The 18,435-nt window shown below is 55.8% G+C and overlaps 1 protein-coding gene across 4 annotated transcripts in view; it reads right to left on the reverse strand.

The window, feature by feature from the left end:
- Nucleotides 1-18,435, reverse strand: part of KSR2 (kinase suppressor of ras 2) — an 81,100-nt gene that overhangs the window by 37,243 nt on the left and 25,422 nt on the right. For 2 of the 4 annotated variants that reach the window (XM_086856552.1, XM_086856553.1), the window contains exons 5-10: nt 12,792-12,973; nt 5,215-5,284; nt 4,563-4,646; nt 2,156-2,223; nt 1,878-1,976; nt 654-772 (exon numbers count right to left, since the gene is read on the reverse strand). In XM_086856552.1, the coding sequence (XP_086712678.1) occupies nt 654-772; nt 1,878-1,976; nt 2,156-2,223; nt 4,563-4,646; nt 5,215-5,284; nt 12,792-12,973 (622 nt within the window). The remainder of the gene's footprint in view (nt 1-653; nt 773-1,877; nt 1,977-2,155; nt 2,224-4,562; nt 4,647-5,214; nt 5,285-12,791; nt 12,974-18,435) is intronic. The other 2 variants (XM_086856554.1, XM_086856555.1) reach the window with 1 other exon arrangement.

The raw sequence follows: 18,435 nt of genomic DNA on the forward strand, positions 1-18,435 counted from the left end.
ATTCGTTATTTATTGAAGTCTCTACTGGGTGAAGAGACCTCAAACCACCCTAAATTCGGCTTGGACCTGGAGACTGAGAGGCTGCAGTGGAGCAGGACTGGGACAGCAGGATCCAGGTTCTTCTGGAAGTGCTGAGCCCGTTTTATTTTTAAAATAAATAACTTCATTGGATACATGTCCAGGGCAGGGAACGGAGCTGGGGAAGGGGCTGGAGCCCCAGGAGCGGCTGAGGGAGCTGGGAAAGGGGCTCAGCCTGGAGCAAAGGAGGCTCAGGGGGCCCTTGTGGCTCTGCACAACTCCCTGCCAGGAGGGGACAGCCGGGGAGGGTCGGGCTCTGCTCCCAGGGAACAGGGACAGGAGGAGAGGGAACGGCCTCAGGCTGCGCCAGGGGAGGCTCAGGGTGAATTTTGGGAAGATTTCCTCATGGGAAGGGTGGTCAGGCCCTGGCACAGCTGCCCAGGGCAGGGTGGGGTTATTTAGACATCGATGTGGATGTGGCACTTGGGGACACTGCCAGCGCTGCGGGAACAATCAAACTCAGTTTTCTTAAAAGATCTTTTCCAGCCTGGAGAATTCCATGATCCCCTGCACAGCCGTGGATATTGGGGTTCCAGGGGTCCTGTCCCTGCGGCAGGGTGCGGGCGGGGGCTCACCTTGTTGAGTTTGTTGGTTTTGGGGAGCGTTTGGCTGACGTGCAGGTCCGAGTACCGCGGGGGCTTCCTCAGGGGGTTGTTGATGTCACAGGGCACCGACTCTGTCCGGACTAACCTTGCTGGATTAAGAAGGGAGAGAGGGCAAAGGGGGTGGAGAGGAAGGGAAGAGAGAGGAGAGGACATCAAAGCTCAGCAGGAGCGCTCGGGGTCACCCTGTGCTTGCAAACCGCTCTCCAAAGCGATTCCCGCGGCACTTCCAGCCTGGGATGGCAGCTGAACCTCGGGATCCTCCTGCACCCCGGCCACGGCCAACCCCCCCAGGGTGTCAGGTGGAAATCTGGGAGGTCCAGAAGCTGCCACGGCCCCTCCGTGAGCCGCGGCTCAGCCAGCACAGTCCCGTTCCTTGCCAGAGCTTTTTGGGGTGGAGGGAAGGAGCCGGCTCACAACACTCTCAGCAGGGAGATTTTTTTGGTGGGGGGGGAAAGCCTGAAGGCTGAGGGGCTCAAGAACGGTTTGACTCCAAGCTTATGAATTTAAGAGCTGGATTTGGGGTTTTTTTAGGGGGTGGGGAGGTATTTCAGTGATGCTGAGGCCACCCCAAAGCCATGCTGCTCCTAAAACACACAGCGGGCAGCTCCGGCTCCTGCCACATCACAGCCCCAAATCCCAAATCCTGCCCATGCCAGGAACCCGCCTGCTCTCCTGCCTCCCGGGCAGCTCCGAGCCTGACCGGGGGGGTCTTCAGCCACTTCCACCCAAATTTCCTGCAAGCGAGGGCGTGGAGGCTGTAAAATTGCCCCTCTGAGGTGCCACCGGCACAATCCTTTTCCCCGGGATTAAACCAAGGAGCGGGTTTTGGGGTGGGATATTTGACACAAAGGAACAGCTTTAAGAGCTCAAAATTCAAGGCAAGAGCGATCGGAATCGTTTCCCTCAGGCAGTCGCGGTCCTCTGGCCAGCAAGGGAGCCAAAATCTGGAAGAAAAGAGGTGGGAAGCGCCTCCCCGCCGTCCTGCTGCAAAGTTCTGCCTGTCTCTCTGTGGATTTTAGGCCGGGCTCTCCCGCAGGAAAGCGGGATAAGGCAGCTCCAAAAGCACCACGAGCATCCGCAGGGCCACGGCCGCGTCCCCGGCGCGGGGACCCCGCATGCACCGGGAGGTTCGGGGTCCCCCATCCGCCCTGAGCTCTCGACAGAAGCAAAAGGCCAAAACCTGGTTGGACTTACCCCGTGCGGTGGGGAATCTGAAAAGAAAAGGAGGCAGGGGGAGGGTGGGTGGAAGTGGTTTGCAATGCAAATCTGCCTCGCCCCGACCGGCTCGTCTCCCTACAAGCGGAAAAAACGGTGGGTAACATTTCCCCGGAGAGCCCAAGCGGTTCGGGAGCCTCCGTCCCGCCGGGGACCCCGCCTGGGTCCGGCTCCCGAATCGCCCGCGGGGCTTTTGAAGGTTTGACCCGCTGGCAGCACCCCCGGAGGCACGGAGCGGGCAGCAGAGAGCCCCTTACCTCCGCGGTGGATGATCAGCAGGTGACACGGGGGCGCCTCTTTGGTGCATTTGTTGTGGCACTTGAGCCTGGCAGGGGACGGAGAGAAAGGAGTGAGAAGAGAGAGCTGATGGATGGAGAGACGGGATAAGGGGAAACTTCTTCCCGCTGCCAGAGGTGGGATTTGGGGAAGGAATTGCTCCCTGTGTTGGAGGAGGTTGAAGCTGTGGCTGCCCCTGGATTCCTGAAGTGTCCAAGGCCAGGCTGGACGGGGCTTGGAGCAGCCTGGGATGGTGGAAGGTGCCCCTGGCCATGGCAGGGTGGAACGGGATGGGATTTAAGGTCCCTTCCCATCCAGGCTATTCTGGGATTCTGTGATGGAGCTCAGGGCTTTTTCCTCCTTTTCCCCTTGGGAAAGCGATTGGATGCAAGGCTTTGGCTGTTCACTCGGAGTGAAGCCCGCAGCTCCTGCTTCCCCTCATTCCCAGGCAGCAGGCTCAGGGGTGAGGAGCAGTTTGGGATGCACATCCTGGAAAATCAGGAGGGGCTGACTGGCAGGGGCTGCACACCCTTGGAAAACGCACAGAAATTCCCAAAGCTGGGTGCTCTGCCCCTTTCTCTGCCAGCTGGGAGGGACCAGCCAAGCTCGAGGACACCCCAAATTGTCACTTCTGCCAGAGCTGGCTGCAATAAAAGGCACAGAGCCCTGTGCTGGGGGGAAGAGTTTACTGGAAGGTGAGACGGGATCAGCTTTAAGGTCCCTTCCAGCCCAAACCATTCCATGAAATCCCCATTCCCACCATCCTGCTGCTGGACGCTTAATTAAATTCAGGAGCAGCAGAGGGGGAGAAAGTCCCTGATGTGTCCCTGTCACTGTGCCCTCCCCTCCCGGCTTTATTAAGGACACTTAGCCAAAATAAAGAGAGGATTTACAGCCTCTGGATATTCTGCAGAGCTTTTCCCGGTTTGCGGAGCCAGGGCAGGAGTCTGGAGGGCTTCACCCCCGGCTCATGCATACAGGCATAGGCAGACTCCCAAATCCTTCCCATTCCTCCTTAATTAAGGATGGAAACGCATCCCCAGCTCACGCTCTGCCAGGCCGGCAGAAAGCCATGGGGGAAAAGGGAAAAAGGAGGAAAGGATTTATCAAAACAAGGGGAAATGATGGGGGGGAAAAAAAAAGAGAGAACGGCAGCTCCAAGTCAATGAGCTGGGTAATGAAAATTCAGGAGCTGCCCGTGTTAGCTTTTATTACAAAGCTGTTCCTAGAGGGAAAGGCAGGAATTAATTTGGTATTTGAGGCTTGGGGGGTTTGGGGTCCGGTTGTTTGCTTTACCTGTTGGTTCCCCTCTGCTTTCTGGGGAGAGCAGCGCCGGGGCAAGGCTGGAAAAAACCTAAATGCCTTGTGTTCACTCCCGACTTTTGACTGCCAGGAAAAGGATTTGTTGTGTAGGATTACAGGGAGCAGGATTTGCACAGCCAGAGCCACAGCGTCCCCGATCCTGGTCAGGGAGCAGGCACAGCATCCCTCCTCCCGCACGGGCAGGAAAAGCCTCCAGTTCTCCGAGCACGGATCCGACGGGAATCACCCCTTTAAAATCCCTCTATTTGATAACATCCCTTCCAGAAAAGCCCCACCAGCTGTGGAGTAAGCGAGCCCTTCTCGGCAGGTTTAAATCCCAATTTACCAACTCATCAGCGCTTAATCAGCGGCAGCAGCGATCGCTATCGCTCCGTTAGCCGCAGACAATCCCAATTCCCAGCTCCCAGCCCCAGGAAAGGCAATCCTGGCTCCAGCAGAGGCTTCCCCGAGTGCTGCCCGGCTCCGTCCGAGGCCGGATCGGCTGTGGCGGATCGAGAGCAGCTGGAGCTGCCCCAGCCTCTGCCTCGCTGTTCCCCCGGTCCTGTCCCCGCTCATCCCCTCTCCTTTGCACCATGGATTAACCCTTTGGGGTCAGTTGGCTCCTCAGGGCCACGACCCTGCCAGAGGCGCCCAAAACTCGGCAGAAATAGAGGCTACAGCCCAAAACTGCGGGCAAAACCCACCTGATGCCCAGAGCTATCCCTGCCCGGTCCTGCACACCCATCCCCCGTGTCCTGCAGCTAATTCCACAGGGAATCTCCATAACGTGGGCATCTAAAGCCAGGCTTAGGGAAGGGGGACTGGCAGGATCTGACTCAGAGCTCTGGAGCGAGCAGAGCCGAGGTCTGGCAGGCACATCCTCCCCGAGGAGCCTGACCCCATCCCCAGCCCTGCTTTGGGGTGTTGCTCACACAATTCCACATCTCATTAAAGCTTCCTGTGAGGATGAGCTGGCGAGGGCCTGCTTGGTCTCTCCATGCCCAGAGCCCTGCTCGGCTCCCCCAGGAAAACCCTGCTTATCCAGCTTGGAGGAGGGACACAAACAGCTCCGGCATGGCGCCGTACTTGCAGTTTTTGCATTTTAAGCCGAACAACATTCCCTTCCCGCAGACGGTGCAGGTCTGAGACATCCAGTACTTGGTGGAAAACCTGTGGAGAGAAACACGGAGTGGCCAGGGAGGGATGAAGCCTCACTTGTCTCCCGAGCCCTGCTTTATCCTCTCTCTGCTGCCCTCAAACCACCGCAGCTGCTGAGGAATTCTTCCAGGGATGCCAAAACACAACCCCGAGCCTTCCTTTGCTGCTGGAAGCTTCCAAAGGGAATCCAATCCCAAATCTCTGTGATTCCCCAGCTTTGCCCACCCCAGTACCCCCCAAACCCCTCCCCACCATGGGGACCAACATTTCCAGCCCCTTGGGAAGCAACTTCCCATCAAACAGCTTTTCCCTCTTCGGGGAGATATGGAAGGGTGATAATCCAGAGATGGGGAATTTGCTGAAGGCTGGCAAGGTCACGGATAATACACAGCTTTTATCGATAGCCACTCGAGCCTTATCTAAACCAGATCTGAACTGAAATGGAATTGAAATGGGCTTGGAGGAGAGCCCAGCACGGCAAAGAGGGGGAATGTCCCCTCCCCGTGTCCTGGGGAGGAGATGGGAAGGGAGCTGGCCACCCCTCATCCCCCAGCCTGGCAGGGCAGCAGGGTGAGCGTACCTGTGTTTGATGGAGTTTCCTAAATCCCGACGAGGGATCTGCGGGGACCAGCGAGGCACTGACAGCGTATCTGCGGGGAGAGAGCCGGGAAACCAGCGCTGGTAACAACAGCGAGAGCTGGGATACAAGTTTTTTGGGAAGGGGAGCAAAGGATGTGCACAAAAAAATGTGATTTTCCTGCTATTTCCCCCTGGAATGCCTTACTGAGCTCCCTGTCTGGAAAGCAGGAGACGTCTGGGCTTTGTGGGAATTGGGATCTCCTGCCCCAGATCCCATCACCCAGTTGGGACCAGGGAGGGGACAGGAGAGGGGACACCCATGTGCAGGATTGCAAAACTTTTGGAATCACATCACCATTGTCCAAACAAGAAAGGGAAAATAAAGCTGGAACAGCCTCGTGGTCAGTTTTTAATAAGACATGAGGTGGCAGCTGAGGAAAAGCTGCGTGCCAGCCACCCCAAAGGTGATTCCATTCCTATTCCAAGGGAAGAACAGAGTTAAACGCAGTTCTGGTACTCTCCTTCCAAGGAAAAAGTGGTGAGAGGGATAAGGAAAAAGAGGGATGTGGACTGGCAGAGCTGGAGCAGGAAGGTAACCAGGAGCGTGGCCATGCTTGGGTTCCACATCCTCCTTCAGCCTCAGCAAGGGCGGAAAAGCCGCTCCTCCTCCTCCTCCTCCTCCTGGCCAGGGAAAGGTCCTGCCCCGCAGGATGCTCGGCCCCGGGAGCGGATCCACGCCGGGATCCGAAGGCTGGATTTTCACTCGGGGATTTCAGAGGTTTCCCGGGCACCAGCGGCGGCTCCCAGCTGTTTGCTCAGAGTGCCGGCAAATCCCTGGCTAAACAGGCGCTGGATATTATCCCTGGGAGCGGGGAGAGCCGCTGTTTGCTTTAATATCCCATTTTAATATAGCGGCAGGCACGGGGCTCTAATTGCACTCGCTGGCTGAAGGTTACATTTACATCCTGCTCCCTGGGCTGGAAATCCTGGGAGCATCCCGAGCCCATCCTGCTCCAGCACCTCCGAGCAGCAGCAGCAGCTCTGGATCCTTCTCTTCTTCTGGTCATTGCACAGGCAGAGGCAGCAATTGAGATGTCAGAATCACGGAATTGTGGGATGGTTTGGGTGGAGGGGACATTAAAATCATCTCATTCCCATGGGCAGGGACACCTCCCACTGTCCCAGGCTGGAACAAGCCCCAATGTCCAGCCTGGTCTTGGGCACTGCCAGGGATCCAGGGGCAGCCCCAGCTGCTCTGGGCACCCTGTGCCAGGGCCTGTCCACCCTGCCAGGGAACAATTCCTGCCCAATATCCCATCCATCCCTGCCCTCTGGCAGTGGGAGCCATTCCCTGTGTCCTGGCTTTATCCACCTGTGTAAAAACTCACTCCCTAATTTTTACACGCTCCCTTCAAAGCCAAGAGGGGAATTCACGTCCCCAGCACCACATTACCAATATTTTTGATATTTCCTCACCAGTCTTTGTGACAATTCACCCTGGGCTGCTGGACCAGCATCCCTCCACATCCACAACCTCCCAGGGCTGGGAACTGGGTCCACAAATCCCAGAGGTGACGCTCTGACGAGTGAGCCCTCCCCGCAGAGCCTCATTCCCCCCTCCCTAAATCGCGTGGCAGAACTGAGTTATCATCATCACCCCCTCCCTGAAGAGCCAAACACCCGGGCCAGAACAGCTCCTCTCCCGGAATTAAATTACAACCTCCACGTTATCAGCCACAATTTATTCCCACTAACTTTCGGCTGGCCTCAATTAAATCCTGCCAGCCCGGCGAGGGGGAGAGGGGATGGAGGCACCGGCGGCTGCTGAGCCTTTTAATTACTTTCTAAATGTGCTCGCTGCAAAAATGTATTGAAGTGTAGCGGGGATTTTGACCTCGTAACATAAATGAGCCCGACGTGACTCACAGCTAATTACCTTCATTAGCGGCAGCGAGCCACGTAGGATCGCGGCGTTTAACAATAGAGCCGCTGCTGGCAGGAGGGAAAAGCGGCGGAGCGGGGCAGGAGGGCAGGGAAAGGCACCGGGGATCAGCCCCGAGGGCTTGGGGGGCTCTGCAGTTAATTTGGGATTCTCCCCTTTGCCCGGATTCGCGCTCCGAGGAGAAGCTGGCAGCGTTAACTCGGGGGGAAGGTGGAGCTGCAGGAGCCTCCCCCCAGCACGGGAGGAAGATTCTCACGGAAACCCCCCCAAAGTGCCGCAATCAGCGTTAATTACAAGGCGAATAAAAACTCCACGAGCACGTCTCGTTTCGGGGTGGGGGGCTCAGGCTTTGCCGTGGGGACCCCGAGATGGGGAAGCAGCAGCGGGATCTCTTGGTCCTCGCAAGCTTTGAAGCGTGACAGCGGCTCCCTCTCCCCAATCCTCCCTCTCTTCCCTCTCCCCCTGCTCCCTCCCTCCTCCCATTGACGTCTCCCGATCTCCGCTGCCCCGTGGCAGTCATTACCTGAACCTTAATCACCATAATCACCTTTATCAACCCGCCTCGAAAATCCAAACTTTCCCGGCCATCAATCCTCCCCCGTGACTTCACCCCCGCTCCGAGCTGGCATTTAACTGGGCACCAGCGGAATTTCGCACCCTGGTGCCACCCGTGGAGACTTCCCGCGGTCCTTCACCCCATTCCTGCCTCCCGAGGGGTTCCCAAAAGCCAAACCCCGCTTCCCGATGTCGTGACACCGCCCAGCGATGCCTGGGGATGCCACCCTCCTTCCAAAAACCTCTCCGTGTTTTCCTTCGGCGCTCCCGCAAAGGTCAGGGCTCCTGCTCCGCGCGGCACAGCTCATCCCAAAATCAACAGCCGCGCTTGATGGGATCAGCCGTGCCAGGAGCGGGGAAGGGGGAAAGCGAGCGGGAGAAGGGTGACAGCCACCTCCGGCGTGTCGCTGACAGGCAGCGCGGTGACAGGCAGCTGTGACAGCTCCTGAGTGGCACCCGCGCCTCGGAGGTGACGGGGACGGCGGCGCTGCCTTGGCCGCGATGCCCTCGCTGGCCCCGCTGCCATCCCGGCAGCGCCGCGCTCAGTTCCGGCTGCTCCCCGGCTGGGATGCCTGCCTGGGCGTGTCCTGCATGGAGAAAATCACCTGGAGCTCGCCCGGATTGTTATTTTGGGGTTCCACCCTGCTTGGGGTGGGCGGTGATGCCCTCAGAGAGCCCCAAACCCTCAGCAAGGACACCCGGAGCATCTTCCAGGGGTGGCAGCAGTGCCCGAGCACACGGGTGGTGTGGGACTGTGTTTTGTCACGGTTGCCCCTTCCTCATCTCCTGGCCCCTGTGTGGATGGCAGGGAATTGGTGGGAGCAGGTTATCCATCACGGAGACAGCCTGATAAACAAACCCTCCTTCTCCTGCCACAGCAATCAGATGTTCACAGTATGAATGGGACGGATAAAATCGATGGAATTGCTAAGAATGCCGGGGTGAGTCACTGCAAAGCCAAGAAATGGCCAGGAGACTTTGCACTTATCCCAGATATCCCAGGCTGTCACCAAAATGCTCCCAAGGTGGGTGAGTCCCATGGAGAAATTAAGAGTTGGAGCCTCTTCCCAATGGAGCTCAACCCCAAAAGATATCCAGGATCAGGAATGTCTCTACCACCAGGCAAAAATCCCAGTCCAGAGACAGACCATAATGCCCATGGAATGGTTTGGGTGGGAAAGAATCTTACAGATGATCTTGTTCCACCCCTGCCATGAACAGCGACACCTCCCACTGTCCCAGGCTGCTCCAAGCCCCATCCAGCCTGGCCTGGGACACTTCCAGGGGTCCAGGGGCAGCCACAGCTGCTCTGGGCACCCTGTGCCAGCTCCAGTGACAGAGTTCCAATGTCTCAACCCGTGGCAGTTCCAGGGACACTGTCCCAATGCCTTCCCACTATCCTGAGTTCGCTTCCAGCTGGGAGCCCAGCACCCCAGGGAGGTGCTCTGCAGCAAAGTCCCTTCAGGAGACATCTCAGGCCTTGCTCCTGCTGCTTTTAGGGCCAAAAGAGGATGGAGAGATCCCAGAGCAGTTGCCCCAGCAGCTTTCTCTCCCCAGGATATCAATCCATGCAGGATTCAAGCTACAAAGGCAGTCACCTGCTCCCTCCATTAGTGCACGTGGCAAATATTCCACATGAAATTTGATCCGGTGGGAAGTGTCCCTGTCCACGCAGGGGGGTGGAATGGGACGGTCTTTAAGGTCTCTTCCCACCCTGTGGATCACAGCCAGCTCCAGTGGGTGAGAGGATGATCCAGGATGGATCCAGCAGGATGAAGCCAGACCTGAGCTGGAGCAGAGGGGATCATCCCAAGCAGGAGCTGCTCCCAGAGCATCTCCAGTAAGGAAAGAGTCCCTTTCTAATGCGGGCAGTTCCCATTTCCAGCGTGATCATCCCATTTATCCAGCTCAAATGTCACGTTCAGCTAATTTAAAGCCTCACATGGGGATTTCCCCCCTCCAATTCCCAGCCTTGCAGGCTCCATTAGGTTAATCCCGCTAAAGCTGTGCCCTCCGGCTCCACTGCCAGGGCGGGAAACCTCCCGGAGCCTCACTGCCAGCTGTGGCCAGCTGTGGCTGCAGGGAGCTGCCAGCTGTGCTGCCAACACAGCTGGGGAGGGCTCCTGCAGGGCAGGTTCAGGGAGGAGAGAACCACTGGTGGTCCCCAAGAAAGGAATTCCCTTTGGGAAGTCCCTCCTGGAGCCTCCTGGGGCTGGGACAGCACTAGGGACAGGTGTCCCCCCCACAAAGCCACCTCAGCACTGCCACTGGGATGGCCACGGAGAGGGGGCACAGTCTGGGTGGCTCTGGCTACTTCCCCATGTCACCTTCACCACCACTGTCCTGTCCTTGTGTCCAGCCTGGTGCTTTCCAGCAGAAAAACTGGATTTAGGGCTTGGGGACCCCCATGCTGACCCACTGGGCATTGTCCTGGATCCCACCAAACCCACCTGGGGTCAGCCCTTCAGGGGCTCCTTCACAGACAGTCCAGGAGCTGGGGGGTCTCCAGGTGGCATCTCAGCACTTGTCACTTGGCCATCCCTGGCTGGGATCCTGCTCATGCTCAACACCACAAACTGCAAATTCCTCACTCACAGAGCCAAGGGGAAGAGGCAGGACTGGGATTCAGGAGAATCCCCCCAGGGACACGGCTGGAGCAGCACCACAGTGGGTGTGATGGAGCTGTCACACAGGGCTGGCCAGGGAGGGGACATCCCTGGAGACCACATTAAACCAGTGGTTCCACAGCTTCCTTCTGAGGGGCAGCTCTGGGTTCTGCTCCCTGGGACAGGGAAAGGGAAGGGCTGGAGCTGTGTCAGGAGGTTTAGGTGCAGATCAGGGCAAGGTTCTTCCCCCAGAGGTGCTGGCACTGCCCAGGCTCCCCAGGGAATGGGCACGGCCCCGAGGCTGCCAGAGCTCCAGGAGCGTTTGGACAGCGCTGCCAGGGATGCCCAGGGTGGGGAGGTTGGGGGCTCTGGGCAGGGCAGGGGTGGGACTGGATGATCCTGGTGGATCAACTTGGCACATGCCATGATCCTGTGATTCTCCCAGCCAGATCTGTGCTGTCGGAGGAAGAGGCTCCTTCTGCAGCTCCCTCCAGCCCTCTGTGAAAATCCATCAGGACAAAGGGATGTTAAAAATCAGAGGGAAGCATCTGAGCCCGCTCCTGACCCGGGCCAGGGATGACTCAGATGGGAACGTGCTCCTGCCAGGAGCAGCAAGGCTGTGGAAGAGAAATCATGGAGAGACAGCCAGGGAGAGACGGGGCCTCGCTGGGCTCCCCTCACCCATCTCCAGCTGACAACAACAACAACAACAATTTTTGTGTTTCTGGGCTTAGGGAAGTAATTCCACAGCAATCCAGAGCATCTGGGTGCTGCCCTGCTGCTCCCACAGGAGGAAAAGGGAAGAGGGATTTTTAGAAGAGCCCATAGGGATGGGATGCTGTGGAGAGCTCGGATCACCACCGGGATGGGGGCAGGGAATCCTTGGGATGCAGGCAGAGCAACCTGCTCTGGTGGGAGGTGTCCCTGCCCATGGAAGTGGATGAGCTTCAAGCTCCCTTCCAGCCCAAATCATCCCATGGTTCTGCTCCTGCTTGGTGTAACTCCCACACGGATGTTGATCCTGCAAGGACCAAACAACTCCGCTGATGCCGAAACCTCCCGGCAGGGATCAACCAGCTGGGGAAACCCAGCTCCCATCCGGCCCGGAAAACATTCCCAGCAGCCAGGGAAGTTGGAGGGAAATGAGAGGAGACGTGGCTCCAGCAGCGTTAGTCACTTGCCAGCCCATCACTTCCCATCGCGTCCCGCTCCGCCGGTGCCACGTTCCATCAGGATGTCACAGCACGGGATGTAATCCAACACTGAGGCGTGAGGAAAACTAATCCAAGGAGACACGCATGGGGGTGGCTGGGAACGGGGTTTGGTCCATGCTTTCTGCTCTGTTGGTCCGGGCTGCGAGTTCAGCACAGACAATTCCATGAGGGAAACAACAAGGCAAAAAAATCCCCCTCGCTCCAGGCAAATCCGGGTATTGGATATCTCTGGGAATATCGTCTGCCTGCAGAGCTCCAGGGACCACTGCCCACAAAGGCAGAGAGAGAGGGGGAAAAGGAGAGCGGGATTGGCTGGATGAGATCCCAAACTGCAGGGGAAGGGGAAGGGGAAGGGGAAGGGGAAGGGGAAGGGGAAGGGGAAGGGGAAGGGGAAGGGGAAGGGGAAGGGGAGTTGGCTGCAAACCCTTCTTCAGCCAAGAGCTGAGCACATGGAATGAGTGGAAAACCCCAAAACAACCCCAACAACGACCTCAGCTGCCAGGTGATAGGAAGACATTTCCAGACAGGAAACAAGGGAAAAATCCAGGGGAGGGAGAGTGACAGAAACCCAGCCTAGATGTGGAGCTGGAGGAAGTTTCAAATGAGGAACAAGAAGCAAGGGGACCTCAGCTTAGCTGGGAATCACTCCCAGGAGCTGCCACATGTTTCCAGGGAAGTTCTTCTTGCTCCAAGTCCAGCTTGGAAAAGCTTCAATCCCTGTGGAATTAATCCCAGCACTGGTCTGGGATGAGGAAATGAGGGTCAGGCTGTTCTCCCCAGACCTGGGTGAGCTGATGGAGCCAAACCCACCCAGTGAGTGCCACCACCAGCATCTCCCGGGAGAGGACAAATCCCCTGTCAGTGGGATCAGCTCCACGGGGTTTGCAGCAGGACTGGCTTCCCAAAACTCCACATCAGCTCCAAATCCAGCAAGCAGGAGAGGTTTAACACAGAGATGAAACCACGGCTGGGTTTACAAAGCAACCCTCAGAAAAGTCACTTTTAGGTGACATCCAGGCAGTGCCACCAACCCAGAGAGCACAGAAACCTCGTGGCTTTCCCAAAAACCAGAAATAATCAAGGTTTTGGGGTTATCTTTGCCCAGAAGCACCAACAGATCTCTAAAAACCAACATGAGGCACCTCCACAACGCTCAACCAATATCCTCCAAACCATGGACTCCAAAACTCCCCAGTCCCATCCTCCACTTGGCATCTCCCAGCCCTTGGAAGAGGGATCCGAGGGGGCCACGGGGACTCACTTGCTGAGAAGGTGGCTTCGGTGTGGACAGGCGGGGTGGAGGGCAGGAAGGGCGGGTACCCCACGAAGAAGGAGCGCAGGGAGCGCTCGGAGAGGAGAGGGGAGCGCTGGGCCGGGATGTTCTCGCAGCTCCCCACGCTGTTGTGGATCTTCAGGTTCAGGGGCTTGTTCTTCTTCTTGACCCTGGGAGGGAAAAGAGGAAAAAGGAGGGAAAAGTGAAGGGGAAGGAGTTGGGGGTGGGCTGGTGGCACCCGTGGGATGGAGGTGTTGCTGCGTCATCTTCCACGTGATAATTAATCCCCTTCACCATGAGAATTCCCAATCCCTCCCCACCATAAAACAAAGGCAGTTCTCCTTAAGGAACATTCCAGAGCTTTTCCTTAAGGAACATTCCAGAGCTTTTCCTCTTGAGAACCTGGGTGAAGAAAACAATTTGGTCCAAAAGCTCGTCAGCCCCATCCTTGCTGACCTTGTGATGACCCTAAATGATCACATTTAATGTCACTACATCAAATGCAGGGCTGCAGTGGAGAATGTGAGGGACCCCAATAGATTCCCAGGAATCAGCTTGTCAAGGCACAGGACTGTGGTGTGGACGACCCAAAACCCTGGGAGGATTTCCTCAGAGATGAAATTCTGCAGAGCAGGGAGGGGGAATCGCCTGCCTCCCCCTCCGCAGCCCATTTTTCCACGCTCGGACAATGCCCAGCCATCGTTCCCTTGTCTTGGATAATCCCAAAGCTGCAGCAGACCGGAAGGATTTGGGATGCAGAGGGACACTGGCAGCTCAGATGGGCTGGGCTGCAGGATCCTGGTGCTGCCATGGAGTGAGGAGAGAGAGAGACAGCCCTGGGAAAGGCAGCTCAGCCCTTTGGAAATCTGCAGCGTTTGGGACAGAGATCCTTCGAGAACATCCCAGCAGTGCAACAGCTCATGGTGATGGAGGACTCCTGGAATGCTGCATCCATAATCCATGCATCCCAACAGGAACACTGCCCCAGCCCTGGGGCCCTGCACAGGAGCGACCTGGAGCTGCTGGAGCCAGTCCAGAGGAGCCACGGAGCTGCTCCAAGGGCTGGAGCCAGGCTGGGAGAGCTGGGGGTGTTCACCAGGAGAGGAGAAGCTCCAGGGACACCTCAGAGCCCCTTCCAGGACCTAAAGGGGCTCCAGGAGAGCTGGAGAGGGACTGGGGACAAGGGATGGAGGGACAGGACACAGGGAATGGCTTCCCACTGCCAGAGGGCAGGGATGGATGGGATATTGGGCAGGAATTGTTCCCTGGCAGGGTGGGCACTCCCAGCAGTGCCCGGGGACATCTGGCCCTGCCAGGCGATAGGAAATGACCTCTTTAATGAAGAAAATGAAACCATCCTCTAATAAGTTAATTATTTCCTCACACAGGAAAGCTGCTGCTGTGTTTAGGGTGGCTGCAAGGACCTCTCTGGGTGTGCTGGGTTCAGGATGGGGTGGATGATCCCAGGCTGGTCCAGCTGAACGGCTCTCCTGGCTTGGAACTCCCTTGGGGAGCTGATGGTCATGGAGTGATGGAATGGCTTGGGTGGGAAGGGACATTAGAGCTCATTGAAGGACAAGGGCAGGGACATTTTCCACTGTGCCAGGCTGCTCCAAGCCCTGTCCAGCCTGGCTTTGGACACTTCCAGTGATCCAAGGCACAGCTGCTCTGGGCACCCTGTGCCAGGGCCTCCCCACTCTCCCAGGGAACAATCTCTTCCCAAAATCCCATCTAACCCTGCCTGGTGGCCCCAAATCCAGTCCATCCCCTTCACTGCTGCAGCTCAATCCCAACCCAGCCACGGACTCTCCACTAAAAATCCCAGTGCTGCTCCTCTGGCATGGCCTCAGCTCCCCCTGAGCTCAACCCCGGCCCGAAGCCCTTCCTGAAAGGCAGTGATTAAGCACTAATCTCGTTTTTTTTTCCACCCATAAATCAGTTCCAGACCAAATATTTACTGCGAGCATCATTTCCTCGCCAAGCAGGGCTGCTGACAGCTCTCATTATTAGGAAGGATGAGTGATTTTGGACAGAGAGAGATTTTTTTTCCCTCTCTGTTTCTTCAGGACAAGAAAAAAATAATGAAGAAGAATAAACACCAGGATTCAACTGGGTGACTGGGCTGGCTGCCTGTCTCCCCCTGGCCTTGATCCCTGGCCTGAGGGAAGGGGAGCAAGAACCGAAGCTTGAAGAGGAACAGGAGCATCCTCACCCAGGGAAAACCCCTTGGCACAGGGGGATCAAAGGACAGGGGGTCCTGTCACCTGGTTTGGGGACAAGAAGTGCCTGAGGGACAAACCATACCCTGCTTGGGGCTGCTTGGGCAAAAAAGGGTCAAAAACCATTCTTGGGGCAGGGGTGGAGGATGAGGCCAGTCATGAGCACCTCATAAAGGACTTGTTTCCATGAGGGGTCATCCATCCATCCATCATCCATCCATCCATCCATCCATCATCCATCCATCCATCCATCCATCATCCATCCATCCATCCATCCATTCATCCATCCATCCATCATCCATCCATCCATCATCCATCCATCATCCATCCATCCATCCATCCATCCATCCATCCATCCATCCATCAATCCATCCATCCATCATCCATCATCCATCCATCATCCATCCATCCATCCATCCATCATCCATCCATCCATCAATCCATCCATCCATCATCCATCATCCATCCATCATCCATCCATCCATCCATCCATCATCCATCCATCCATCCATCCATCCATCATCCATCATCCATCCATCCATCCATCATCCATCATCCATCCATCCATCATCCATCCATCCATCCATCCATCATCCATCCATCCATCCATCCATCCATCATCCATCATCCATCCATCATCCATCCATCCATCCATCATCCATCCATCATCCATCCATCCATCCATCCATCCATCCATCCATCATCCATCCATCATCCATCCATCCATCCATCCATCCATCCATCCATCAATCCATCCATCCATCATCCATCCATCCATCCATCATCCATCATCCATCCATCATCCATCCATCCATCCATCCATCCATCCATCCATCCATCCATCCATCATCCATCCATCATCCATCCATCCATCCATCCATCCATCCATCATCCATCATCCTGCAGGGTTGGAATGAGATGATCTTCAAGGTCCTTCCCAACCCAACCCAAACCACTCCATGATTCCATAGATAGTGACAGGACAAGGAGAAATGTTTTTCATCTAAAAGAGAGGGGGTTTAGATGGGATATTGGGATGGGATTCTTCCCTGGGAGGGAGGGAGACCCTGGCACAGGGTGCCCAGAAAAGCTGTGGCTTCCCCTGAATCCCTGGGAGTGACCAAGGCAAAAAATTTCCATCTTCCCCTCGTTTATGCAAAGTTGGGAAAAACATGCTGGAAATGTTTTTCCATGCAGCCTAAACTCCCCATCCCAGCTGGGCAGGAGGAATTCCCATTCCCTGTGCCAGCTCCCAGTTCTGCAAGGACAGCAGAGGCAAAAAAAAGGGAATTAAAAAAAAACACCAACAAGGAAAAACATCGGCCTAATTTCAATTTTCCATAGGAATAAGGCCCAACACAGCCTCACTTTGGGAAAGGGAGGCAGGATTCCCTCATTGCTGGGAATCTCAGCTGGATAAATCCCAGCTGGATCAGGAGGAACCAGCAAAGTGCAGCAGAAGATGGAGCCAGGTCTCACTTCCCTGCTCGGGGTGGGGTTGGCCGCACTAATCCCCCCATTAAGGGGCATTCCAGCCCTTCCCAGGAGCTGGAAAAGTGGGAAAAAAGCTGGAAAACCCCACTAAAGCATCTCTGGGATTAACGAGAAGCCAGGGAAGCACAAGGAGAGCCGAAGGGGCCATTCAGGTGAATTTGGATGCTGCTGATCCCTCCTGACCCCCAGGAAGGACCATTTTCCCCCAGGCACAGCTGGACAATTCCCAAAATGAGTCTCCAGGCGAGGGAGGAGTGGGGAGCTCGTTATGGAGCAAATATTTTTTATTTTGGCTCCAAAGTGTTTTGAGGGAGCAAAGAGAACCAGACTTGGTCCATCTCAAGGCTTGGAGCCCCCCAAATCTGGGAAACGCCCACAGCACCTTCCAAGGATGGCAGGAAAATGCCAGCATGGGGACAAGGGCTCCTTTCCTGCCAGATTTGGAGCAGATCCCGAAATCAGGACATCCCCACTATTTGTTTTTGCCACTCTCCATGGTTGTCCCACCCTCATCTCTGCTCCAGGAGGTTCCAAAGTCAGGTATTCCCGGGATTCTACTCCTCGCTGCAGGTGCCAGCTTCCCCAGCAGCACATCGGGATCAACCCCTGTTCTGTGCAGCTCTTGGCTTCCCAAACCTTTCCCAAAATGCCGCATCTCATCCCTTGGCCCATCGTGAGCCCGCACTGGCACCCCCAGCATCCTCCTCTCCTTCACCCCTCACCATCTGCCAACCCTCTGTGGATGCAGAATTCCTCATTTTCCTGCTTTATCCCTCGGTTGGGAGAGCCCAGAGCAACCCCCCAAGGCAGAGTTTGTGGAGCCTCGGGGATAATTCCTGCCTCGGGATGCTCAGGAAAAATCAGCGCTGCTCACCGGGAGCAATTCCTTCTCAGGTAGGTGAATGCCAACGATTGGGGCAGTAATTTCATGCAGGAATTTGCTAAATAGATAATGATGGATAATTAAAAAAAAAAAATAAATAAAAGAGGAGAAAAAAAAATAAAATAAATAAATAAAAATGAAAATAAAAAAGCCGAGCGAGTTTGAAGCGTTTAATGCAAATCTTTTTAGGTGTCAATCCCGCCTGAATAGCTCATCCCCGCCTGCTCAGTGGGATCAGTCAAACGCTTATCACCGGCTCTGGGGGGGAAAAATAGAGGGTTTCATCAGGAGCTGAAAAACAGGAGCAGACACCGGGACAAAGGGCCCGTCATTCCTTCAGGAGGAGGGCAGGGACTGACAGCACGGGGATGCTGCAGGGTTCCCACAGAAAGGCGCTCGGTGAGGACGCGCTTCTGCCCTGCTGGGATGTCCCGGGGTGATTTGGTGGCTGGAAGAGCGTGGAAATGTGCTGGGAAAAGCTGGAATATGAGGATGGGCACGGTGTGATCCGTATGTTACAGGGAGCAAAAATCCAGTGTTCACAGGGCTGTGATGCTCCTGGAATATGGCTCATCCCAAAACGGCATCCCAAAGGGACACCCCAACCATTCCCCAGCCCCTGGCAGCGCTCATCCTCCATTCCCACTCCTAAAAAATCCTGGATATCGAGTAAGTAACAAGCGGCTCTGCAGGCATTTGTTGTCACTTCCATTCTTATTGCCATTAAAAAAAAATTAAAAGGGTTTTAATTTAAAATTTAACCACAAGGCAGGAGTTGCCCCTGCAGCTGCTGGAGCCAGGTGATGTTTTATTCACCACTTTGCTCCTCACCAGCACACACCAATTTCCACACAAGCGTTGCTCTTAAAGGAAGGGAGATGGAGTGGGAGAAGAAAAAATAAATAAAAAAAATCCTCTCATCGGTATTTCGGCTGCAAAGGATTAAAGATTTCTGCTGCCTGGCCCCAGCCGGGATTCAGCCCCAAAGATTTATGGCTTTTGGAGTGGTTTAATTGCACAATATTCCCGATTAAAT

The sequence above is a fragment of the Cyanistes caeruleus genome, chromosome 18 (assembly GCF_971803275.1).
Source record: "Cyanistes caeruleus chromosome 18, bCyaCae1.hap1.1, whole genome shotgun sequence".
NCBI lineage: Eukaryota > Metazoa > Chordata > Aves > Passeriformes > Paridae > Cyanistes > Cyanistes caeruleus.